This window comes from Buteo buteo, chromosome 4 (genome assembly GCF_964188355.1).
Source record: "Buteo buteo chromosome 4, bButBut1.hap1.1, whole genome shotgun sequence".
Classification (NCBI taxonomy): domain Eukaryota; kingdom Metazoa; phylum Chordata; class Aves; order Accipitriformes; family Accipitridae; genus Buteo; species Buteo buteo.
The window spans coordinates 6,735,331-6,763,077 of NC_134174.1; the positions used below are offsets into that span (position 1 = coordinate 6,735,331).

At 37.8% G+C, this 27,747-nt stretch overlaps 1 protein-coding gene across 6 annotated transcripts in view; it reads right to left on the reverse strand.

The window, feature by feature from the left end:
• Nucleotides 1–27,747, reverse strand: part of USP6NL (USP6 N-terminal like) — a 129,804-nt gene that overhangs the window by 19,056 nt on the left and 83,001 nt on the right. For all 6 annotated transcript variants that reach the window (XM_075024646.1, XM_075024648.1, XM_075024647.1 and 3 more), the window contains 6 exons: nt 26,683–26,763; nt 14,836–14,943; nt 11,915–12,024; nt 9,142–9,190; nt 7,153–7,273; nt 2,250–2,344 (listed from right to left, as the gene is read on the reverse strand). In XM_075024646.1, the coding sequence (XP_074880747.1) occupies nt 2,250–2,344; nt 7,153–7,273; nt 9,142–9,190; nt 11,915–12,024; nt 14,836–14,943; nt 26,683–26,763 (564 nt within the window). The remainder of the gene's footprint in view (nt 1–2,249; nt 2,345–7,152; nt 7,274–9,141; nt 9,191–11,914; nt 12,025–14,835; nt 14,944–26,682; nt 26,764–27,747) is intronic.

Sequence of the window (27,747 nt, forward strand, 5' to 3'; positions counted from 1 at the left end):
CAAACCCAGGACCTCAGAACAGCACTTAGACTGATAAGGAATTTCATTCCTTAATTAAGGGCCTAATTACCCCTACAGCATAGATGGTCCATCTGGTATGCCACCCCATTCAAAGATGGCTAAAGCTTCTTTGCAGTTTCATGGAGCTCTTCAAAGTTCTTTGCACAGTTAGAGGAAAAGCCACAGTAAAAGTTGAAAAGTTAAGAAATTCTGAATTTTAACTTTGGGATAACATCACATTCTATTACTTGCCACATTCATCTTTTCCAAAAATTTCCAGTTTACAAACCCTGATTAAGCAATGGACCAAATCTAAAAATTTCAATTATACAAACACTGAATAAACAATGGTCCAAATCCCTCTGGCTTATCTGCAGGCTTTACCTTCATCTTTCAGAGAGTTAAAATGGGCTCATCTTAGCGATACATTCACAGTAAGAAATGAGGAAAAATAATTCTTAATATAATTGAAATAATCTTTGAGATTTTCATTTTGAGAGTCTTTAAAAAAAGCAGACAGAACAAAAACCGACTTTATTTTGAGACTTTTCTAACCTGCAAGAATGGCCATCAGCCTACTGAAAGACAGATATAATGGACCATGCCTTTCCCTGATAAAAAAACCTGATTGCTATTAAATTAAATGCCACTAAAGTAATTCACACAAAAATAGAATTAAGTTCTGATTTAAAACTGAAAAGAAAAATAAATACTAAATATATAGAGAGAGTGAATGTCTTCTGGATCCCTCTAAACAAGTGGCCAAGAACTCCCTCAGAAGGGAGCTATCAAAGCATTTTATTTAAACTAGCTTTTTCAGTTACTAAAGCAACTTACTGCACTTTTCTGAAACTTTCAAGTGACCCAAGGTGGGGGGGGGAGATGAGTCACGGGGACGGAAGACAGAAAAAAAGATCTTGATTATTAAATGCAGTAATAAGAGGTATGTAAGCAATATACAAAATTTAATAAGGTGCCAGCCTCAGGTTATATCACCTCAATCACATATAATTACTTTTGGTTTTTTGGAAAGTGTAAGGGCCATTTACCATTTACTGTTAAACCCACCCAATCTTCTTGGGATTATTTTGTATTTTGTTCCTAAAATGTGAACCTCAAAAATGAGAATAAGACTGCATACAAGAATCATCATCTTGCATGTACTGTAAAAACTAAAGCTGCAACTTTCATTTCAGAGTCAAGTTAGTTACAGAACTGGTCTTGATTTTTTTTTTTTTTAAATATGATAAGATCGTCCTGCATGACTAATTTTGACTTGACCTTTTAATAGAAGAGTAATTTTTTTCCTAACCAGATCTGCCTATTTCCATGTTATGAGCAGGTCTTACAGCATGTTGTTAAAAAACCATGAAATTCTATTTTATAATACAACAGGCACACATTAGATGCAATTCATCATTGCCAAGGTGCTCGTCTGCTCCCAAATTGTCTTTTTTTTCTTTTTGTAAGGAGATAAAATACTAAACAGAAAATAATATAGTCCTGGGAAGGTAATGTTTGTAGAGCAGCTATCACTCTTAGATGATGTTGCTGCAACTGGGCATCATTTACGCTACCTTTTAAGACTTGGAGATGGATTCTGGCAGAACCAATGTGATTGTAAAAGAAAATTCTTGATGACTATTGGAAGGGCATTTTTCTCCCGTTAGAAAAATAATTTGTTCCTTAGAATAAATACAGCCAATATTAGCAAAAAAATAAAGAGCATATTATTACCCATTTAAGAGCATTAGAAGGGACAACACTCAACATTTAGCTTCGTGCAAATACTACTGAGTATGTGCAAATTTTAAAAGGACCATTAAGTCCTCTTATAAAGGTTATTTTTTAAACAGAGACTAAAACTGGTTGGTTGCAAAGTCACCTCTGTCCAGAGATGAGCCACAAAGCTCTACACACAATAAACTCTTGATAAAATGTTTTAACATCAGCTTGCTATACAGCAGTTTGCTCAAGTCCAGGTAGAAGGACCACACATTTTCCTCAACTCAGAGGTCAAAAGTGAGACAGACACCCAATTTCATTACACTTAGGATCCAGTTTTATCATAACTCTGCCAAGGTGCACCATAACTTTGTCTATAATGAAAATAACAGCACTTTTGCCTCTTAGAGCTTTGCATTTTTTTCTGAGGTTTGAGGTATTCTTAACCTAGTGTGTTAACCTGAACTGAAACAAGGTAGCAAGCTGTAAATTACAAATGCTTTTATTGTGATATAAATACTTACCAAATGCTGCTTAAGTTTGGACAAAAATTTTTTCAGTATTTTGTCATGATGTTCTTGAAACCTCAACAGTTTTGGAAAACCAGGAATAAAAAAACCTAAGAAAAGAAGTTGACGATGTAACAGGTGTATGTATAATAAAAATGATATTAAAAAAAGGCATTTAGACCTCTGAGAACATTATCCTTCTGTATGACCACTGGATCTGAACAGATATTCATAGCAGTATTATTATGTCCACATACAGATACGCACATACTCCTGCCTAGATGACTACAGCAAAACATCAATACATTCCTTTAGTGACTATTACTAGTTTAGTAATGGTACCTGACAGCAGATCCATCAGTCTTATGTTAGTCTACCCACTATAAGTTCATGGGGAAACCAAATTTATAATTATCCTTTAAAAAACAAAACAAAAACCCCACAACCACACCAACTAAAACTTTTAAAAGCCAAAAAGACATAAATCAGGATTATGCCCAGCAAATTCATGATAGAAGGGCAAAGAGCATAGGCAGCTACTAGAACCATCTGCACTGAAGAAAAGGCCATAAAAAAAGAAGAGGGATATTCTACCAATACAAATATGAAAATATACTATAAGTAAAGATTGTGAGCTCATACAACTGAAACTAAGGGCACATTAAAAATCTTGAATAGCTTTAGTGATCATACACTGGAAAAGAAAAGCACTAAGATCCCCTTCCAATTGAGTTATCAGCAGAGTTAAAAAAGAAGGCTCAGAGCAAACATGTAATACTAGCCAAAAAACTTGAAATGTAAAGGAAAGCTAGTACAGTTACACAGCAGGAAAAGAAACCATTCAAAAAAGATCCTTCAAAAAGCTGAAGCTGTGTTCAGATCAGAAAAACAGAGATGATCAAACACTGGCAGTAGAAAAATATGAAAAACAAGCCTCCCCCAAAAAAACAACTTACAAAAGACATTAAAAAAATACTAATAGACCTATTTTCAAAGACCTTGGAAACAGAAAGCATGACAGAGAATTTGTAGGTTCAACACTCTGTGAAGATTTTTAGAAGTGCTCAGAGAAGATAAAGTCAAGACTAAAAACAAGTTAAATTTTTGCATTTAAGATACTGGGAAGGTTCCCAAGTCAGAACCCTAAACAGCTCTAAAAGAACTCAAAGATCAACTAGCTGAAATACCGATTCTGTGAAACCTCTTGCTTAAAATACCAGGAAGCCTGGAAAGTGGATGACATGATGTCAGCTTTTCTTAGACTAGTTTTCAGTCCAATATTGGTCCAATATTTAGGCCAATACTCTGAGAGGAAACTGACAGAAACCATAACAAAGAAAGTTGTGGTAAGTGGACATCCAGATGGATGCAATGCACCAGAGAAGAGTCAACATGGTTTTTACAAAGAGAGGTCATGTCTCTTAAATCTACTGGGCTTCCTGGAAGAAATCAGTGAGCATGTAGGCACAGAGAGCAGTGGATATTGCCTGATTTGACTTACAGAAGTACTTAATAGAGTCTATCACTGAAGTAGCTTCATCTCTTCAGTCCTTCTCCTAAAGCAGCTAATCCAATGAGTTAAAAGATTGTAAAATAAAAAAGACAAAAAGGCTTCACCTATGAAGTTGCATAGGAGTTTGTGCTGGGACCTAAGCTATTTGACACGTGCCATGTGTCTGCACTGTGAACAGTCAAGTCCTAGCCATCCTGAAAGAGTATCGGAAAATTTGGAAAAGGCAAGAAGTCAGAAATTATCAAAGGATACAACCACTTCTATGTCAAGAACAGATTAAAACGCTATGGTTGATCAGCCTGCAGTAAAGAAACAACTAAGGGGAAATACCACCAAGTGCCAGCAGTGTACAGGTTATGAATATTCACTGTCTTCTCTAAGGCAAAATCTAGAGGGCATCATCAAGAAACCATTGTGTGACAGAGCCAAAACAAAAATGGAAGAACACAATCCAGAGTCAAACACAATGAATTATTTAAGGAAGAAGAGTCTACTGGAGACTATTAAAGGCAAAACAAATTTCCATCTCAAGAAGCTCATCCAGAAATTCTTTCAGCCTCTAACACATTTACCAGGCGGTGTTGATTCTTGGTTGCCTTATTCTCAACACTTCACTGACCATCTGTTGCTGGTCACTATCAGACACAGGACACTGAGTTAAATAGGTCTGATACAGCAATCCCATATTCTTAGGATTAAAAAAGGCTACAAAAGCCCCTCAACAGTTTTTACTTCTAAATGATAGACAGTATGGAAACTGGAAAAAGTATGAACACAGAACACATGTCACTTCAAAAAAAACCCAAAAGAATCCCTAAAAAGTCCCAAACCAAAAAGAAAACTCTAGTTACCAAATATGTAATTCGGTACATGGTCACTAAACTGCAAGATTTACTATCTCAATTTCACACAGGTTTAGTATTTCATAGATACAAATGCACATTCTATCATACTTAAATGTCAGGTTGCACATTAGGAAATTTTGCTAATATAGGTGAGGTGTTTGGGATTTTTTTCTTAATCTGAACAGTGAATGACTACATCAAAGCTAATTAGCCATCATTAATAACATTCAAAGGTGCTTCTTCCATAGGAAGTTCTTTCAATTTATATCTACCAACTCATTATCTTGAATTTTTAAGACTATAAAAACCCCAATGGAAAGAGCTTTCACAAACCTAAACCATTTTCAGGGTCAGATACCTGTATTTTATCATTTAGAGACTTCACATTATCCATACATTACGAAACCTCACAGAGGCCAAATTCACCCCTTGATTTCAAGTGGTTTGTGCTAGAAGTTAGTCTGGCTATGTATCTGAGACACATGGGTTGCACCCAAAAAGCATTCCAGGTTTCCAGACCACAAGCAGAAGAGAAGAACAGATGAAAAACTTTGTCTATGAAGAAGAACAAACAGTTGGCAAATAGTGCTTGAAACTACTTTCCCCAAAGAACACAGAAAAAGTGCAGTTAGATGACACCAGTTAAGTCAGTTTTAAAGTTTCCCTTCCAGAATCTACAGTGATATTTACAGTAATTCTGCACTGTGGCATAAACTCATTTAAAACACAAACATTCAAAGAAACATAGGAAATCTAGGTTGGAGGGGACTTCTGGAGATTATCTGGTCCAACTTGCTGAAAGCAGGACTTTAGATTAGGTTGGTAACATTTAACAAATGATAAATTTGGAACATTTGAGTTATAATTAAGGTTTTGTCAGCATATCTATAAATGCAAACTTTCTTAACAGATGTTGCCAAGACAGCTTCAATGTGTGTATAAACCTACGGCATGATGGTTCGTATAGCCTGTGGAGTAACTCATCAAGCCTTAGGCTACTCGAAGCTCCCTCCTTCCCTCTCTAATCACTCAACAAGTGTGTGCCCTGTAACTCGGGGTGGGAAGAAGGGAAGGAATGAAGGAAGGAGAGAGGGAGGTCTGAATGGGGTATCCAGTAACAGTTACGCAGGCAGTGTGCTGACTCCCATACATACACAAGCACACATCTGCCTGCGTAAGTCCATCACCAGCTACTATACGAACCCTTTTGTTCATCACAGCAAGTTCAAATGATGACTACAAAAATCAGCCTGAGAAATTCATGTTAAGAGTTCTCCATTAGCAAGACATTGCAAGGTTAGGACTCCTTCCTGTTTTTTAAAAAAAAAAAAAAAAAAAAAAAAAGTGACACGGACAAAACACTGAGACATAAAAAACTGGAAAGTTTTAAAATCCTGTTTAACACTGTACAGCATCTTAAAAAGGCAACTATGCCTATGCGAAGCTCCCATGTATCAAAACCAGATCAACTGATTTGGTATATAATGACTTGATTTAGACTTACTCCCCCAAACACCTAAAATTTTCTATGAGCTTTGAGGAGCTCAACATTCTACACAGTTGTAGTTGCATAGCTCTTGATTATTATTAAATTTATATATTATTTTTTTTTGTAAGATGCTTTTAGTCCGTGTTATCATTGTGTAAAGCTCCAAGCAAGTCTTTGACTCATGATGAATTCAGAATGTCACTTATGACACTGATCCTCACATGAGATTGCGCTTTTTGGCTATTTTAAAGGCGATAGCTTTGCAGAAGTATAAACAAAAAAATAACCAATTAGCACTTCATCTTGGGGGTGAAGAACATCCAAAAACACTGAAAAGCCAAAAGATATCGCAGTATGAAAAAGTCTTAAGCAGGGAAAAGGAGATAGAGCTTGTTGGAAGTTTGCTAAAAAGCCTAAGTTCTAGATAATATTTACTTTTTCAGACTTCCAAGAAAGACAGCTTTTCTGAATCACCACATCACTAACATCTACAGAAGATGTTGGAATTCCTGGAGTTGTTCCATACCAACAGCCATGGAATATGCATAGATCATATTAAATCTGGCATGGAAAGAGAGGACTATCAATAACGTAAAAGGAACAAGACTGTGAGAGCAGGAAATACTGTACGTGGCAGAGAAAACCAAAAACCCCAAACTTAATGCCTAGATACAAGTCCATTTTTTACTATATATTCCTGTCCTGCCAAATGATAGCACAGCCGCAATATTATTTAACACATTCTGGATTAGGTTTCCACTACTATTTTATTGCTATGTAGATCTCTACCTAACCAGCTTTCAATTGGTTACATTCCCTGAGAGATTAAGAGGAAAAGAAACCATCTGATTTTCATTAAGAACTATTTGAAAGGTATCACATATTAAAAAAATTACTTACCATTATGGGTGAGAGCTCCAGTGACATCCAATAGCCCCCCAATATAAAGCTCCCATTATGTCTTATTTTGACTATACAGACGGAGAAGCATAGTTCCATTTTCAAATAATTTACAACTTAAATAGGGCAGGTTGAAACCTAATACATACTAAGTGACATGAAACTCCATACCATGCATAGCATGCTTTGGACCAGAGAGAAGTTTCACCAAGGCCCAGAAGGCATCTTCTTCATTCATGTACATAAGGAGTAAAGCTGTGATCTGGCTCATTCCCTGACAGTATCCAACCTCCTGAAAATCAGACAGTGAAAATATTAAAACACTGAAAACGAAAGCCTCATAACTAAGGTTAACCTTAGCAATTAGTTTTTCCTTGAGCTAGTGGAGGAAAGAGGATGCCTGTCCTGATGGCCTAAGTTCCCTAATTATGACACCACCAAGCACACTCAATATTTAAAATATTGATAGATAGAAGGGATGATGCATAACCCTCCAACTGAAAAATAAACTGGAAGTCTTGACTGTCCATTAGAACTCTCTACTGATGCACAAAATCCTTGTCAGTACTAATAATTTCAAGTAATGACATCATCTTATTCTCCGAATGGATGTGTTTTCCATTTAGTTGTAATTTGGGGTTTTTTGAGGGGACAGGGTCTTGCTTTGTTTTGCTTTACAGTCAGGGCACCATCTGATAAACACAGGAGTTTTCAAGAGTGACCTGTAACTATAAACCTGCTCAAGTTTAGCAGCCCATAGCAAGCAGATGTAATAAACCCAAAGAAAAAAATTTTATTGTTCCAAAACTGGAGTATTTCCGCTGCTATTAATTTTGACTTTTATGGCAGGAACCAACTGTCACTATCATTTAGCTGCTCAGATAACCCCACTGATAAAGTATTTGTAAGGACAATTACTTAATTGTGGAATGACTTTTTTCAGGTTTACAAGTTCTTAGCAGAATTTTGCTCAAGAGATAAAACCAAAGCATAAGAATTGCTATACATTAAGAGGAAAAATGCAACAACATAAGTGCAAAATAAAAACCTCACTGTAGTATTCCCATCATTACACTTTAACAGTTGATTTTAAACAATATTTTTCACGCAACTTAAAAATACTAGTCCAATGTTCTATAGGAGATGTATAAAGGTCCTTCCAGAGTTTTAATTCTCAGTGTGTCAAGTCTGCTTACAAAGAAAAGCTTTGTAACATAAAACATAACAAATGAAAGACAACAAATTCCAGCAATGTCAGTTCTTTTATAGGCCAACAATTATGAGGAGAAAGAAACTGAAACAGGACAGAAACCTTTAACAGAAAGGTTAAATTTCCTAGAACGTTAAAAAATGAAACAAAGTGGTATTTAATTAGGCTAACTGCTTAATTCACTTTCTTCTTCTTAACTTTACATACTTTTACATTGAATTCTAGGGAGCTGCTGATGGATATAAAATGAAAGATGTACAAAAAAATGGCCAAAATGGGCACAAGGAATGAGGGATAGTGCATTAAAACCACAGTTAAATGCAGGCATGATAGCATTTCTGTTTCTTCTATTTTTAGCACACAGCCAAAAGACATTACAAAATACATAAGTTTCTAACCCTTATGATATAGTCTGGAAACCCCACTAACTAATCCTCATCCAGAACTGCAGCCAAGACCAAGGGCTTAAGTAAAGATGACGCTACCTTTAAAACCATTTTCCATTTGGCATGGAAAGAGAGAACTACCAATAACATAATCCTCCAGGTTATAAAATATTCCTGTTTACTCCAACATGCATCTTTCTGCAGTGTGTTTTCCTTCCCATCATTCAAACAAATGGGAGGCATATTAATATAACAGGGGGAAAATATCAGTAGTATAAAACTCCAGCACAGCACAAATTCATTGTTCTTATTAGACACAATACTTGGTTTCAGTCGAACTGTATGCACAGTTCAGTCTTTCCAATAAGATACTCATAATCAAGGTGCTTTATTTTAACTGCAGCTCAAAACATGTCAACAAGCAATTTATTTCTATGTACTTCCAAAGGTCTCTGAAATATTTGGTTTGGTTTGTTTTAGGAAGAAAGAAGATATAGAATTGAAGTTATTATCTTATGGCATGTTCAGAGAAACCATATTTAAGTGTGAAGGTATACAACTTACCGTATTATATATGGAATATGCAGCTAAAACATGGAATAAAGATTGTTGCCTGGAGAAATAAGAGTAGAAAAGGAAAATACTATAATATTGTCTTTTGTAAAAACAGAAAAACCTAAAAGTAGTGAACTACATTTTGGAAACCTGTTTCCCCAATTTGCCTTGTCTAGCACTAAGAACAGGATAGACCACACTTTACAATGATATGCGCTTCTGATTTCAGACCAACATTATATTTAGCACTTTCTGATGTTTTACATGTTGAAAGATTTCAGAAAAATACCTATAATACTTTGAGAAGGCAATGGTGTCAGATCATAATTTTTACAGACACGTAAAGTCAAACATAGGATGGGCTACCTTTAAAACACTGATTTATTCTAAATGCCAAACTTTAAACACCCCAGACCTGATTTCTGTGCTTGCGGAACACTAACAGCTGTTACTAATTTCAAACAGAGATGTAGAAGAGTTGAAATACACAAAGCGGCCACAAAGGTGTCTTATTCTTGGCACCCAAATTAAAGGCTGCTTTAGTGATTGCTACTGTCAAACCGAAGAAAAACAATACCAACTCTGATTCAGCATCCTATGCTCAGTCCTCCAGAGTGTACTGATCTCCATGTAGTTCAGAGTTAGACTTAAAAAGAGCTTTGTATAGGTCCTTTGCTTTCTGCAAAAACAGTCTAACTTGTGAAGGTACTAAGACAAAAAAAAAAAAAAAAAAACAAACACCCCAAAAACCAGCCAAAACAAAATTCTGCTCTTCTCAAACTGGGATATCAAAGTAATGATAGAGAGCTCTCATAATGAATTTTTAAACTCACACCTACTTTTTGTGATTTGTTGGGGAGAGAATTTGGAAACCTGAAACCCTACTTTCATCTACAACTAAAATTGCTAAAATTTAAACTGCTAAGTTTCACATACTGTCCTTTTTCTGTCCAGTAAAATTCTCTCTATCACTAATCAAATGTATAGAAATTCTCTCTATCACTAATCAAATATATGGAAATAGATATTACCAGGTTAAAAAAGAAAGCATAAGCAAAGAGTTGTGTATTTTCTATCAGGAAGAGGATGCATACTTGGAGAATTTTACCATTACATCTAGATTATGACATTTTTGTTTGCCCTCTTGCAGAACTGAAGCTTAGCCACTCTTCAGTAACCAAAGTAAAGTGTAACCTAAAGTACTAGATACTAAGCTGGAGTCTTATTTTACAAGGATGAACTAAAAGGACCCAAATGTATACAGGAACCTTCTATATCTTCAGCTGACCATATGAAACTGAGCATAAGAGCTCAATCTCATTCATAGTAAGATACATAAAATGATGGTAGTTTTAGTACTATTTACACTAGATCATACCAGTAAAGACATGTAAAGAATGAACCCTCAAAGACATACAGTCTACTTAAAAGTCAAACAAGCTATTGATTTACCCAGGGGACTTTATTTTATTGCTATGTGAAATGATTTCTGAATTTTTCATCGAGGCATCACTGGAAATGCATAATATATGTACAGTAATTCCAAGATCTATTCCAAGTGTGAAATTGCTTTATGCAGCCAAAGGCTTTCCTGTGAAGTCTGAGGGCATGCTTACAACACAGCTACAGGGACTGGAGCTGGCTCTGCTTGTGTTAACCCCAAACTGACGAGGTAGCGAGCTTCTGGTAACATCTAAAATGTGTGCATAAAAACTAACTAGGGCCCAGAAACAACACAGTCATTTTTGTATGGCGCTGTGTCAGTACTACCGAGAGGCAAGGCACGTCAGCTCAAGTACAGATAACACTGCACAAATATATCTAAACTACAGTGGCTGCACAGAATAGCTCTCAGCTTGGGAATTTCTGCTTTGTACTCCACCCTGTGCTGCAGCCACCAGAGAAATTCCCCATATTTAGAATTTGTCCACAAAATACCTAGAAAAATAATATAAGATGTTGTTTGTTTTATTATCACATTAAAGTCCACAGCTCTTGAGTATTGCTTTTTGAAAATAGCAGACTACTGTAGAATCTGGCTTGGAAAGAAAAGGAGATTAAAAACTGAACTAATACAGTCACAGAAGGGAAAAAATACCCTCTACATCTCAGCAGGGTGCTGATGCTGCAAGCTAGCAACAATACTGATGTTTGTATCGCCACTTATTTCACTATTAAGCATTTTTAAAGATGACAGCTGCCTAATATTCCTCGTCCAATGGCAGTAAAAAAAAAAAATTTTCTTGAAGAAATCCAAAAGCATTGAGGCCTACATTTGTAAATAATTAAATGCTAACCTATAAAATACTGCTTTATTTGGTACTGAATTAGATACTAGAAGAGCAATATAAAATCCAAAGGAAGGCTAAAATCTCTGGGAAGATAAAAGTTATTACAAATGCAACAAGTTATTTTGGTTTTGAAGATACACAGTTAAATAAAATGATTACGTAATAAATTTTAATTTATTAGCTTGGAATTCCCATGCTTTTGTATTTACAATATGTGAGACTTTTTATTAAATATGAAACAAAATGAGAACAGTTTAGAAATGGTTTTCTTTGGAATGCTACTGACCACCTCATAGTGAGGGAAAACTAGTTGGCTGGAAGTGACCGTCTGGTTTTGTGGTAGTAATGGTAATTACATCATTGCACATAGACAATCCTGCTTTGAAAGTTTGGAGCTTACATTCAATATGCTTGCATAAGTTGAAGAGGCTTGAGGCCTGATCGGAAGCCAGTTTTAAGACAAGCAAAACAAAACCTTTTCATTTACTTACTTCACACCGTATCTGTCTCGAAACATGATATGATCTCTATATGTTCGATTTACATCAAGATCAATTTGCCTAATATCTGGCGAAGACCCTCGTGCTTGACACTTCAATTTCTGGGAAAACAGTAAAGAACAGAAATTAAGTTTAAAACTGTGAGCTCTAAAATACCAGAAACCTGCCTGACTGTACACCTGTATTGAGGTATTCGCAATCTCATGACTTAAAACACTTAATATAGAATAGCAACTCACAAGATAACAATTTTAACACCTAAAATATGCATATACATACATACAAGTCAGGCACATTCACACAGTATTGATGTAAAAAGACCAATCCCATAACACACATTTTTGTGACATGCCATTCACTACCCATATTCAAGGCTATGTTTCAGCATTTCAAATTTATAATTGCTATTTCTCAGGTAGGCACATCACTGGAGAAAAACAGAAAGTGAATTTTACTACTCAGGAACAAGAACCTAAGATGCAAGTTCTCCAGACTGGACATCTAGCAAATGATTTAGTGTGGTTTTCATACTTTTCCTGCGTTTTTCTTGAAGCAGAAGTAATAACTACGTAGCTGCCAGTTATTATCTAAGTATAGATAATGGACATTTCTCCAGTCATTTCCCCTGTCTTTCTGTTCTAATCTAATTTAGTTGTAGAATACCTCTACTTTAGCACTTGCTTTAACATTTTATAATTAAATCCAACTTTGCAATTGATTACTTAGGAAGCCTGGATAGGTTAGATTGCCACCTTTTTTTTTTTTTGCACTTAGAATAATTTTCTCTTGACACTCATTCATTCATTCTCACTTCTGTCCCTAGAAGTTGAGTTTGCAAGACATTTCAAACTGGATTCAACATGGTATTTTCAAAACATTACATCTGAGTAGGCAGGCATTATTACAGAATACCACAGACAATCAAAAAGCAGAACTCTACAGACTGTGGTTGCAAGAAAACAAAAAGGTTTGAAGACAAAAATAAGAAAAAACAAAGGGATCAAACAGGGAACAATAACATCCATTAAGTCTGCTGAGCACAACCAGAAGCTTCAGGCACATCGGGAATTACCTGTAAGTCATTGAACCAACTGGTACCAACCATTAACCAGCACAACACTAACCACAATCTCAGCTTCGTGCACCTTCCAGTATAATTTAAAGTACTAACATCCAGAATGATTTGTCCCCAGACCCAGAGCCTATCATTTGTTGGAATATAAAAAAAGAAGCACTCTGAGTCCTTGCCATCATGGGAGCCTCTAGCATGAGTGAAAAAAAAGGGTACCTAGAGTTCGAGAAATGAAAAGGACAGAAGATTAAGAACTGGTAGGTGCCCTGCACATAGAGCTGAAAGAAGTTGTTTGACCTACAGCAAATGCGCATATTTTCCTTCTAATTTTAAGGTGTGAAATTTGTAAGTGATATGTGAATTAGGAGTGTTAATATCACTTCAGGAAATGGGAAAAATGGAGAGCAGTAAAATGAGCTTATCACAAATAAGCTAGGATAATGATGGAAGAAACTCTACTTCTATATCTGAGCTACAAACAGTTTTTTGTTTTGCATTGAGCACTAGATGGCATTAATCATTTCTGAAGACTAATTCACTTATTTTTAAATGCTTCCTAGTTTTACTCAGTATTCTTTCCCACAACTACATTATTCAGCATGAACTCTGTTTCATCCCTTTTGGATCTGCCACTAGTCTTACTTATGAAGTTAAACAAAACATAACAGTCAGAAAGAGCGGCCTGTCAGACTAAAGAGTGATAAATAATTTAAGAGGAAGATCACAGACACCAAAATTTAGATAACATCAGTGCCAATATTGATCTTATTTCATAACCTTACAAGATTCCTTGTCTACTCAGACCCAAAGTCTCCAAAAAAATGCTATTAGAAAATGCCAAAATCAAACAAGCAAAGCATTTCCTTGAAACTCAACATTATTTCTTTAAAAGGCAGTGAACATTTAAATTCCTGTGGGGAAAAATTCAAACACTCTACAATACTAAATTGCCTTTCTGTTAGCTAAACTCTCCCTATAATCCTTTAGCAGAAAGACAGACAGACAGCGAGGAAGAGAGAGAATTTTAAAGGATTCGATTCCCCTTCTGCCTAACTTACTAGCTGGCACATGAACTTTACTTTCCACTCTTGGGTCTCAATTTTAGAGTTAGCAGGGAAAAATTTAGAGGAATACAACCACAATAATTTAGAGGTTGTTTTAACTGCTACCCAGGTTGAGGGTGGGGGCTGGCAGGGGTAACACAGAGCTATTTTCTTTATATTCTAAGTTGGAGATATGCTTAAGTGGTCGATTTATGCCTGTAGAATTTTGTGGGTGACTCTGTCATGAGTTGCACCTCTGAGAACACAAGCAAGTAACCAGACAGTGCTTTGCAAGGGATATCTAAGCCTCACTTGGAGACGAGATGGCAGAAGGATAGCCAGCTTGTTCTGGCTTTTACAATATTAAGGCACCAACCTCCATCCCCTCCAGAATACTGGAACTCCTGTTACTGATATTCAGCCAACAAGGTGCTCCCTTAATAAACATTCTCAAAGAGCTGTAGTTTCAGAGGCTTCTGTCTTTTTGCTAGGACAGGGTTTTTTCCTTATTTTGTTTTGCTCTGCTTTTAGAAGGGCTTTTGCAAGTATTTGAGGATGGGAAAAGAAATGGAAAGAAGATCAAATTAATTACATGAATTACAGAACCAAAAAATAAGCTGAAAAAGTGCTTTTTCAATACATTACCTTTTTCCTAGCTAAAACAAGCAGTAGAGTCCAATGCAATTTCTAATCCTTTTTTTTTTAAACACTGCATAACAACAAAAGCTTAATAAAGCCTGTAGTCTTAGTCTCCAAAATTTTTAAATTAATATTAAGTGGAAATTCTACAAACTCACATTATAAGTGTCTTTCATTTCTTCTTTCATTTTAGGGACGTCAAGTAGTAAAGACCAGACTTGTCCTCTGAACTGCAGTGGGATTCCTTTATAAATTCTCCTATGAAACTGTAAAAGGAAAAGAAAATATAAATGCAGTGCAATCTACAACATTCTGAACAAAAGTAACAGTGACATACAACATTCTAAAGAGAAAAATGCAATTATGTCAATTGTCCTAGCAAAGGGGTGACCAGCTGCAGACAAAGCCTTCCCGTGTCTTTTGAGCGACCAAAAATGTCCAGTGACGCCATCTGGGACCTCTGTTGACAGAATCAGCGGAGGCACAGGGAACAAAATGGACACACAAGCCAAAACATCACTCTGTGCAGGTGACACTTACAAGCCAGGACTTTAGCATGTAGGAAGGCCTATCAAAATTGTATCACCTTTGCTGAGCAGCACTTATTCTACAAATATTGGAAAGACTACTCTAAATTTTGGAATTTAGACCCAAAAAATCAGATTCTTAGCAACACTATTTCAGGACAAGCAACAAATAACTCACCATAATTACAAATGATAAATGGGAATGGTGAAAGGCAATCAGCAATATCACAAAGCTTTAAAGATTACCAGTAAAAAAAAAAGCATAACTGATTTTTGAATTCTTGTAAAACTGCAACAGTGTGCTAAAATGTACGTATGTATGCATACCAAACAAATATGTAAGATCACAAAAAAAACCCAGGACGTGCCATTTCTAAAGCTAACATATTTTAGATCATATTTCTAAACTAATAATCAGTTTTCTAAATGCATATTAAAACATTTGCACAAAAACAATGCATAGAAGATATTCTAGCTACAGTTCCTAAGAATACAGAACAACCTACCAATGCTGCACACAATTCTTAGCTGTGAAATAGAAAATTAAATTCCCCATTCCTGACACATTCTGTTCTGACACATAAAGCTTGTATTAGAAATGGGTCAGAAGGGGATAACTCAGTACCTGTGCATAACTAGAGTCGTTATATAAACTATTTATCAGTCTTGCCTCTGACATGTCACTGCCTTTGCACTCTCATTCAGTGGTTTGGTTCTTGCTGGGCTTATTTGAAAAAATCAGGAGCACTGACAACTGTCTTCCTCAGTTCTCTTCTGATTTGTATCTCTTTATGCTGCAGCATTTAGGAGCACGGAGAGCCTCTAAATAGAGAAAGATGGACTAGCTAGCTAAAGTCTTGGCTTTACGCAGCTGGGAGAGACTCAAGATAAGCAAAGCCTCAGAGCAACTGAATCCTAGTAATTCTAAAAACACACACACAAAAAAACCGTTATCATCTTTCAGGAGACATGTCTAAGAAAAGGAAAATCAGAGAACTCTAACAAAGAAAATGAACCTTTCAGAAGTTCTGTTTTTACCATTAATTTAATGATGGCACAGGGAGACAATTAGATTTAAAAGAGAACAAAACACATGCAACCCCTCCCCAAACAATTTACTCTTTGCATTTAACATGCAATGAAAGTTAGACCTTAAAAATTTAAATTGCCAAAGCTATGCCTTCCTTGAAACATTTATAAAAGTTAAGTTTGTAACACAAGCAATACTTTAAAAGAAATGTCCTCCTCAAAGACAGGATCCTTTTTTTGTTCTTCATATATTTCACGTCTCCAGTTCGGAAGATTAATGAACCCCTCATTGCACTACATTTGCAAACTTCTGGCTGTTTGGGATATATCAGATCTTTGAAGGTGTCTTTAATGCCAGCAACGATTTATGTCTGGATTTTAGAATGTATAACTCTTACACAAGTAAGGTTATGACTTTTCTTTCCTTGTCCCTTTTTCAAGTGAAAATTTCAAATTGGTATAAGATGCAACAGCAATCCTGGACACTGTCCACAAATAAAATGTGCTTTTTAAAGAAAACTTTGCTGCTTTAATATTATTAAGAATGCTAAAGCAGCAACACTTTTAGTGTGAGCACAGTTGTGTCAGTACAGTTTCTTCTGTGAGGATAAAGAACAATGTACAGTGCTATAAAGCATCCTTCTCTATAGATGTATATCCAGACTTCGGCTCACACAGAGAATTTCAGTGTGTGACAACCCGGACACAAGGATAACTGCTTGCGAGAGAGAGGATAATTCACTCTTTTGAAAGCCAAGCAACACCAACTGCAGTGGAGTCATCCTGAGATTATTAGCCTGTCTACTGAAAAGCAGAATGAGCCAAATTGGTGAAATCTTTTCTGGGAACTTGAAAGAAAAAAAGGGAAAAAAAAATGCAGTGTGATATGTCCCCAGTGACATGTAGCTGTGTTCCTCAGACCCATGGTACAGCAACAGTGTAACTTGACAACAAACATTTTTGCCAGTTAATTATTCACTTTGTAACTCGTTTTCAAATGTCTGCAACAAGCATAAAATTGGTTGAAGAATAAATTCTCATGACTACTGTTGTTCTAAATGAATATTTTTGGAGAAGGTCAGGTGGACATCAAAGGCCAGAAATAAGCCTTTGTAATAATCGTTTCTTATTGAAACAGAATTAAAACAAATCCAAACCATACAAAGTGTAGGGCTGTTTTGGTTTTTTTCAGGGCATAAAACTGAAGGAGAACAACAACCAGTTTCAGAGAAGTCTATGGCATTTACAGTTTTCCGATCTCCCGCACTTCCCAGACTGAAACACCCAAACACTAGAAGAGCCCTTGAAGTAGTAAGCAAAAACTGAGATAGAGAATTGTGGAAGTGCTTTTAAAAGAAAAGTTTGGAAAATGAGTTGGCAAATACAACTTTAAAAAGAGTGGAAGGAACAGAGAGTCTAGTTTCATCAGCCTACTATAGTCATGCCAAACAAAACAGAAGGAAAGCAAACATTTTCAGTAGCTAAGATCAGAATTATTGCACTATCTGACAGAATAAACCCAAATAACATTCAGAGCTACTTGCAAAGCATTTTAGATCTGTATCCAGCTGACTCTGCTGTTTCAACTATTCTTTAATTTAGGCATAGAAAAAAAGCTCTCAATCTTCTCAATTCATTACAAGATCCTGCCTACAGACTCAGCAGAACAGACTAAAGACTTTCACTGCCCTCTATATAAGAGAGAAATGTAACTCAAGAACAGAGCCTTTCATGGCACATGCTCCATTACACAGACGATGATGTGGAAACAAGCATGAAAAATTTTATATACAATGGAAAACAGAGGAGTGGCTGATGCCTGAGAGGGTCATGCTGCCACCCAGAGGGACCTCAACAGGCTGGAGAAATGGGCCAAGAGGAACATCATGGAGTCCAACAAGGAGAGGTGCAAAGTCCTGCACCTGGGGAGGAAGAGCCCCAGGCACCAGCACGTGCTGGGGGCCACCCGGCTGGAAAGCAGCTTGGCAGAAAAGGACCTGGGGGTCCTGGTGGACACCGAGTTGGAGAGGAGCCAGCAACTGTATCCTTGAAGCAAAGAAGACTAACAGTATCCTGGGCTGCGTTAGATAAAGTATTGCCAGCAGGTCCCCTCTACTCAGCACTGGCTGAGGACACACCTGGAGTACTGTGTCCAGTTCTGGGCTCTCCAGTACAAGACAGACAGGGACATACTGGAGAGAGTCCAATGAAGGAAGGGCCATGAAGATGATGAAGGGACTAGAGCACCTGACACATGAGGAAGGGCTGAGAGAACTGGGACTGTTCAGCCTGGAGAAGAGAAGGCTCAGGGGGACCCTATCAATGGATGTAAGTACCTGAAGGGAGGGTGCCAAGACGAGAAGAGAGCCAGGCTCTTTTCAGTGGTGCCCACCGACAGGACCAGAGGCAATGGGCACACACTGAAACACTGCAGGTTCCCTCTGAACATTGGGAAACACTTTGTCACCGCCAGGGTGACTGAGCACTGGCACAGGTTACCCAGGGAGGTGGTGGAGTCTCCGTCCTTGCAGATACTCAGAAGCTGTCTGGACATGGTCCTGGCCGACCAGCTGTGAGTGGCCCTGCTTGAGCAGAGGGGTTGGACCAGATGACCTCCAGAGGTCCCTTCCAACCTCAACCTTTCTGTGATCCTGTGCAATTCTGCAATTTTGTGGAAAATGACATAGCTGCACTGCATCTCAGGGGACGGGGGGGCAAGCAGGGGGAACCCACACATACTTCACAGCAAAACTCACTTCTGATAATCATTCAGTCACCAAACAGTTAAAGAAAATATAAATGAGCAAACTGATTATTAGCTAACTGAATGTCTTTACAATAAGTTACCATACCACTGCCCTCAGCTCTCTCTTATTTCCTTATGTAATATAAGATTGAAAATATGTTGAGAAACGCTGGGTTAGGTCTGTATACTTGCAGAACCCTAATCTACTCCTCTGTTCCCTCTGAATTAATAATTAAAATAAGAAGTAGAAAATTCAGCAAGTTACTTTATTTTTTCTTCAACTTCTGGGGAGATTAAATGAGTCAATCATCAACAAATTCTTTAAAATTAAGGCTTTCTTAAGATAATAGCTCAACAAAATATAAGTATATAAAATCAGAGTTCAGATAATTGTTGTATGCAAACATGCATCATTCAAAGAATGGTGTTACAGAATCTGGGATGTTTCCATCAGCATAACACATAGAAAAAAGGAATTCATCCTCAGTAGATATAATTATATAAACGCAACTTAAATAAAAATTAAGTTCTGTATCACATCTAAGCTGATCTTCAGCTAAGGATAGTTATCATAAACTCTTGTAATTATTACTAATATTGTTGAACCCGAAGTAGATAGGACAAGCGGACACTAGATGAGGCCCTACCACCCGGGAATTCAAAAGGAGCTTCTCATGCAAAAAGAAATTGGTCCTGTAAATTGGACCTTCTCATTGTGAAACAAAAGAATATATAGAATGAATTTAAAAGCTTACAAAGCAAGGAGGAAAAAAAAATCTCTCAAATTTGGAATATTCCAAATTAGCTATCATCTCAAATATTGAAGTCTGTAACATCCAATATTCAATGTGGCCTCCATGCAAAAAAACTGGAAAGCAGACAACCTCCCCCCTTCCTTCCACCGCCCCAATCTCTCCAGCTCATAAACCCAACTAGTTCCTGGACAAGAAATGAGGCCACTATCACACAGCACTGGTCTGAAGAGTAGGAACTGGCATTCTTGCTGCTACAAGATATAAAACTAGTTTTCTTGAAAATAAAACTTTCTCAGTTATGTCAGGAAGAACTGCACAAGCAGCAGAGGAACTCTGCCACCTCAAAAAGATTCAGTGATGAGAAGCATAAGAATTAAAATCTGAAGTCTCACAAGAAAGTATATTTATAATGAAAAGAAAGTATATTTATAAAGACCGCTGCCTTTAGAGGTTCTTCAACTTCTGTGGGTTGAATAAAATGAAGAGAAAGTGCAAATACAAGAGTTGCTCAATCTCATTCAAAAAATCTCAGGAATGCGAAGAGGGTTCTTCATTAAGGCTCTGTGTTCAGACTCCAAACTAAGCAGAGACTTGATTATTATATTCTGTGTGAATGCCAGAACAGCTGGAAATTGCCTGCTACCCTGATTGTTTCTCTTCTTCCTTTCTCTCTCAATTTAGGTAACTTCAATCACAGATAGATGAAGGTAGACATTGAAAGACAGAAATACTTTGGTGGAAAAGCTCAAATGGGAATATAACATGTAACAGTTTTATTTAATCTTTCCTGAAAGTTATGATGCTACTAAGCCAGGAAGGATTTACTGTCTGTGGTGGTTGATTGTACCCTGGATTACTAAGCAGTAGAATACAAATAGAAAATAAAAGCATAAGCTAGAGAAAGACCACACTGCAACACAAACTTTGCTGGTCTATGACACTCCCTGCATAAGAAATGACTGATGGGGAGATGAAAGCTTTGTTCTGACAAATACCAATCATGCAAAGACACAAGGGCAGTTACACACTTCAGAGACTGGTGTCTGTAAGAATCATGACGACTCCACTGAAAAGATGCCTAAATAATTGTATAGGAATCAAGGAGTTTTATACACAAAGAGGAAGTCAGGCAAATGCCAGGAGACCTACATGGGTGAACAAGTTGCTCCTGGACAAACTCAAACACAAAAAGGAAGCCTACAGAGGGTGGAAGCAAGGACAGGTAGCCTGGAAGGAATACAGAGAAATCATCTGAGCAGCCAGGGATCAGGTTAGGAAAGCCAAAACCCTGATAGAATTAAATCTGGCCAGGAACATCAAGGGCAACAAGAAAAGCTTCTAAAAGTACGTTGGTGATAAAAGGAAGACTAGGGAAAATGTGGGCCCTCTCCGGAAGGAAAGGGGAGACCTGGTTTCCCAGGACATGGAGAAGGCTGAGGTACTCCACAACTTTTTTGCCTCAGCCTTCACGGGCAAGTGCTCCAGCCACACCACCCAAGTCACAGAAGCTGACGGCAGAATGGGAGAATGAAGAACCACCCACTGTAGGAGAAGATCAGGTCTGAGACCATCTAAGGAACCTGGAGGTGCACAAGTTCATGGGACCTGATGAGATGTATCTGCGGGTCCTGAAGGAACTGGTGAATGAAGTGGCTAAGCCACTAGCCATCATATTCGAGAAGTCAGGGAAGTTCCCACAGACTGGAAAAGGGGAACCATAACTCCCATTTTTAAAAAGGTAAAAAAGGAAGACCCAGGGAACTACAGGACAGTCAGTCTCACCTCAGTGCCTGGCAAGACCATGGAACAGATCCTCCTGGAAACTATGCTAAGGCACAGGGGAAATAAGGAGGAGATTGGTGACAGCCAACATGGCTCCACTAAGGGCAAATCGTGGCTGACAAATTTGGTGGCCTTCTACAATGGGGTTACAGCGTTGGTGGATAAGGGAAGAGCGAAGGACATCATCTACCTGGACTTGAGCAAAGCGTTTGACACTGTCCTGCACGACATCCTTGTCTCTAAATTGGAGAGATATGGATTGGATGGATGGACCACTCGGTGGATAAAGAATTGGCTGGATGGTCACACTCAGAGTTGCGGTCAATGGCTCGATGTCTGAGTGGAGACCACTGATGCTGGCATTCTTCAGGGGTCAGTAATGGGACCAGTGCTGTTTAACATCTTTGTCAGTGACATGGACAGTGGGATCGAGTGCACCCTCTGTAAGTGTGCCGACGACACCAAGCTGTGAGCTGTGGTCAACACGCAGGAGGGAAGGGATGCCATCCAGAGGGACCTTGACAGGCTGGAGAGGTGGGACTGTGCGAACCTCATGAAGTTCAACAAGGGCAAGGGCAAGGTCCTGCACATGGATTGGGGCAATCCCGAGCACAAATACAGGCTGGGCGGAGAACGTATTGAGAGCAGCCCTGACGAGAAGGACTCGGGGGTGTTGGTTGACAAGAAGGTCAACATGATCCAGCAATGTGCACTTGCAGCCCAGAAAGCCAACCGTATCCTGGGCTGCATCAAAAGCAGCGTGACCAGCAGGTCAAGGTTGGTGACTGTCCCCCTCTACTCTGCTCTCATGAGACCCCACCTGGTCTGGGGCCCCCAACTTAAAAAAGGACATGGACCTGTTGGAGCTGGTCCAGAGGAGGGCCACAAAGATGACCAGAGGGCTGGAGCACCTCTCCGATGAAGACAGACTGAGAGCATTGGGGTTGTTCAGCCTGGAGAAGACAAGGCTCTGGGGAAACCTTATAGCAGCCTGCCAGTACCTAAAGGGGGACTACAAGAAAGCTGGAAAGGGACTTTTTGACAAGGACGTGTAGTGATAGGACAAGGGGTAATATTTTTAAACTGAAAGAAGGTAGGTTTAGATTAGATATTAGGAAGAAATTCTTCACTGTGAGGGTAGTAAGACACTGCAACAGGTTGCCCAGAGAAGCTGTAGATGCTCTATCCCTGGAAGTGTTCAGGGTCAGGTTGGATGGGGCTTTGAGCAACCTGATCTAGTGGAAGGTGTCCCTGCCCATGGCAGGGGGGTTGGGACTAGATGATCTTTAAGGTCCCTTCCAACCCAAACCGTTCTGCAATTCTATGATTCTACATGGTTATGGAGTTGTACATGGGTTCATTTTACTATGTCATCCTCATTACCTCTAAATCATTACTCAAATACGGTAGAGACTGGCACATTTCTAGTTTCAATGTGACAACTCTTCCACCTCTTTCCAGTTCCTCATGGTCACACATTGCTGGCCTCCATTCCCCTTCTCCTCTCCTGCCCTTTTTTTTATTAGGTTAAGCACAGAAGTTCTAATGGGAAAACAGTGTGAAGTTCCCAGAGTCCCCATGTCTCTCAGTTTATTCTTCTGCAATAAAGATCGGGGAAGATGTAAATTGAAGCATCTCGCACGCACGCACACGCACATCAGCGTGTTAATGTTTTCTCATTAATTCTCCTTGTGAAGTTATGATGGAAAAAAAATAAAGCAGCAGCCTACAGGCAGCTCTGCAAGAGTATTAAATGAGAACTGTATTTTGCAGTCAAGCATATGACAGTTTTGGATAATGTAATCAAATATATGGATTCATTTACAGTATGTGTACAGTATGAACAGATTTCTTCAAGCCAAAACTCTCCCAGCTGCATATTATGAAGGCTCATTACAAACAGGCTGTCTAAAGTCCTGTACTTTGTACATACCTGCTCTATCCCTGGGACCATCACCTTCTCTGACTCTCCCTTGGTCTCTTTTTAAGAGCACAAGCATCTCTCAGGTACCCCATTTTCCAAAATCAAGCCATCACTACAATTATAATCTACGACCCCACAACATTATTACTGTTGTTGTTGCTGAAATGTTCCCTTCAGTGCTGTTTCTAAACAACACTGATTTCAGGAGCAGCCTGACTGCACAGAAACCATGCAAGTGTCAGGTGAAGCGAGTCTTTTAAGATACAAGCTGTTCATTTTCTTTAGCAATTTGTTCCTCCAGTGTTAACGACTTTATCCAATCAAGTGAAGACAGAAAGCAAGAGTCAGGAATTGTTCTTGCAACTATTGCTCCCATGCTTCAAGAAGGCGAGCATGGAAAGCTGGTGCATTCTTCCAACACACTTTCAGATAAAAAACTGTCTTTATTTGTGAGTTTTGTACAACCCTGAGAACACCACCAGGCTTTCCATAAGGAGCAGTGACAAATTATGTCTGACTTTCCACTGCATACTCGGGAGGAGGAAGAGGAAGCTGATTCTTTATTCTGTATGTTCTGGTTCACTTACCACATAAGATGTGAGAAAGAAAAGGAAAACACCCTTGTTTTTAAAGTCTCATGTGCTCCACCAGAGTTCAACAATCAGTGAGAATTTTTCCTAGCCTCAAGCAAAGTTCAACCCCTTTATGAACATATTGAATTATTCCTGCCACTATTTATAGTTCAGCCTGTAATTTGTTACATGAACTGAAACTCTTTCTGCTCAGCTGATCTGCTATACCTTCTGCATGCTTGGTGAATAGAAGATTATTCAGTTAAGTCAGTGTATCATGGACTGATGTTACAAATAGCTGAAAAGGAAAAGCGATGCTGCTTAGACAACATGTAGCTATTGTGTTACCTGAAAGGTCATATTTATCATTCTCTTTGCAAACAAAGTAACTGTAACACAGGTTTTTTGATCATCCCTTTGACTTGGGAACATACTTGATCTTCAAACCGCCACAGTAAAGAAACAAAGCCACCAGTGTTATGACCTCTAGCTTCTCCTTCCAGAGAAGATGACAGGACAGGAAGTAGGAGTGTAAGAAAAACTTGGGAAACAAATTGTTACTTTTTCATGCATTCACTTCATATTTTAAGAAAATGAATTTGCTAGCTTCTTAGTTATAATCTGAAAAACATCAACCACTGGCTTTGGTATTTTTAACAGAAGCGAAGTGCAATACATAGCTTCTAGTCTCAAAAATAAAGGTAGTAAGCAGACATGATGAGTGGGGGACATGCTGAGTAAATTTCTCCCTCTACTTGAATTCTAATATCTCAGTTCCCTGCTCATCAGGCTAACAAGCATTCTGGTCTCAATCTCTCCCTTTAAAGTTTTCCACTTTGCACAGAATAATTTACTAAAACAAAAGGCTAATAAAGGAGTAAGCCAATGCTGCAAGCCAGCCATCCAGGCAGTAACCTAGGATGCATAACAGTTGTCCTCTAGTCCTCAGCAAAATACAGGTGGATCAGCAGCATCAGAAAATACCAACAGAATCCCCAACAGAAAATGCAAGTTTTGAGCCCTATTGAGGGGAAGAGGGAATTTGAATTTGGGAACCTCATACTCTGTGCATTATCCACTAAACGGCCACAAAAACAGTTATGAAAACCTCCTCAGAACAGAGTGTTGGGAATACAGCCACTCCAGAAAGTTTTTTCCCAGCTGAAATTCTTCCATAATTTTAAGATGACCAAGACTACAATTCCAGCAAATAAACTATTCACATGAACCTCCCTACCTAGCTTTCAAAGCAAGTAAGAGCACTTAGCACTTAATGGTACACCTAACACCCTTTCTGTCATTATCTTCAGACCATTATTTGTTTTCTGAGTAGGATAAAAATAATTCTGTAACTAAAAATCCCAAAAGCAATTTAAAGATTATTAATGGGCAATTCACTACCTTAAAACTCACCTGCAGCTTCACATAGAAAATGATTTTACTTTTTTTTTTTTTTTTAAAGTCAAGAAATGTAGCACTGCTGGGCACTGTTAAGTAGCTGTCAGCAGATTTCAGTTCTTCTCTACTGATTCCAAAATAAAAAAAAGCCCACCAAGTTATGAAGTATTCTATTCAAAAGTAGATCCCATTCATACTACCAAAAAATTCACTTCTCTTGAAGATTATGAATGCTGCATTGCATATTATTCACAGAAAAACCAGACTTAGCCAAAGGGGGACAGGGCACTGAATGGCTTCCTGTACTTTTTACTTTCTCACTTACTCAGTGCAACTATCCTTTTAACAAAGCAACCAGGTATAGTGGGATATCCCAAGATATCTGTGCTGGCAAGTGTGATAGTTTAAGCATCAAACGATATGCCCCATGTGATGACTAATCAGTGTCCCTGGACAGTTACTCAAGGTGGTTTTCACTTGTCCATAACAGTAAGTTATCCTAGGCCCTTCAGTAAACCTGGGCTGCAAAAAAATAAAGGGAAAAAAAAAAAGGAGGGGTGGTTGGGGGGGGGGGGGGGGGAAACAGGGAAGACATGACCATGGAAGAGAAGAAGATTAAGAGTTAAAAAACCCTCATAGGTCATAATAAGACACCACCAATAACTCAGAAGAGTAACTTTAAATTTAAATATTAATTAATACAATATCCAGTATACAAAGGAATAAAAAAAGTAAAGCGAAAAATCATAACTCTTGAAAAGGGATTTATAAATCCTGAAGAATTCAGCTATACCCATTTAAAGGTGTCCCCTCTTTTCAAGATTATAAAGATTTTTCTTTTTTTCCTCCTAGCATTCTCAAAGCCTAAATCAAACACAACTTCTAGCTCTCTGCAAGACAAGACAAGCAGGTCTGATGCTTCATTCACTCCACAGATTATTTTGCAGATGTGAACACAGTATGCTGTGTGATCGTAGTTCCAATCCCACAGTGCAAAGCAGTACAGCACACACTTATTGCTATGAATATGTTAGAGAGCCTACGCAATATTGCCCTTAGAAATTCCTTGCATTTGACCACCAGTTTTCTTGGGTTATTATTATTTTTGGGTTATTGTGTATTATTGCATTTTGGAAGAATAAAAAGCCTTTTTCTTTCAGTGTGTGTTGTTTGTTTTTTATTTTCCCCAGATCTCAAACAGAAACAATCTAATTTAAGGTTATACATTCATTCAGAAGTGATAGCTAATGAAAAAAGCACACATAACTTTACCTTTTCACTATTCTTGTATTTTTCCCAGCTTTTCAGCATCTTAAGCCATTTTGTAGTTCTTTCAATTTCAAGGTGCTTTTGCTGAAAAGAAATTAGAATTTTTTAATCTTTTCAAAATGAATACATTTAAAATTATTTATGCTTTTCTAAAAACACTGAAAAAAAGTTTAACACAGCATCAGCAACTTTTTATCCAGTCATCTAAGAACAGCAACAGAGTAACATCAGTTCACCTAAAACATCCAGAAAACCAGCCAACCAAAACCCAAGTAGAAACCCTTATTTTCAGCACCATGTAAAGAATTGTATTTTGTAAGAGGAGTTTAAGTACCAGATTTATAAAGGTTTCTTCTCTACACATTTTTGGCAAGTACAAAAAACTTCAATTTGTTTTTATATTCAGTAAATTTTCAGGCAAATAATTTCTGCTGCAAGCTTCTTAAAAGCTATTTCACTCTGAAATGATCTTTACCCAGACTTTCCCTAAACATGATTAGCTACTGTTTCCCAGTGATCACACAAACCATCCCTTCTTAAAAGACACAAAGTTAAAAAGGCACAAAGTACATGAACAAAAACAAGTGCAAGAAAGAGTGATAGCGCAGTAGCAGAAATGGGAATAAGGTCTAATTCTGGACATTAAAAGCTTAGAAAGCCTTGCTATAATTCTCATCCTTGGCTTGGTACATTTCTACTTACATGGCCCTATAACTTAACATCAAGGATTTCTTCCGAGGTAAGATCTACTTGTTTACATTATATTACTCACAAGAGTATCTCAGTAACAAGGTGATAAAATGGGAATTCAAAACAAAACAAACCCCATCTTCTTAAAATAAACAGTTATACTAAGTAGTATAACATGTAACATAAGTATGTGCATTCCATACATTATTTATATTATATACAGCTTTAAAAGCATGGGACAACCCTACTACCTTAAAGATTACCATTCTGCCTATGAAAACCTTGCTACAGTTGCCATCAACTTCTTGAATTTGGGAACCAAACAAGCACTTGGAATTAGCTATTTTAGTCCCTGGAATTTCAAGGCACTTGGGCTCT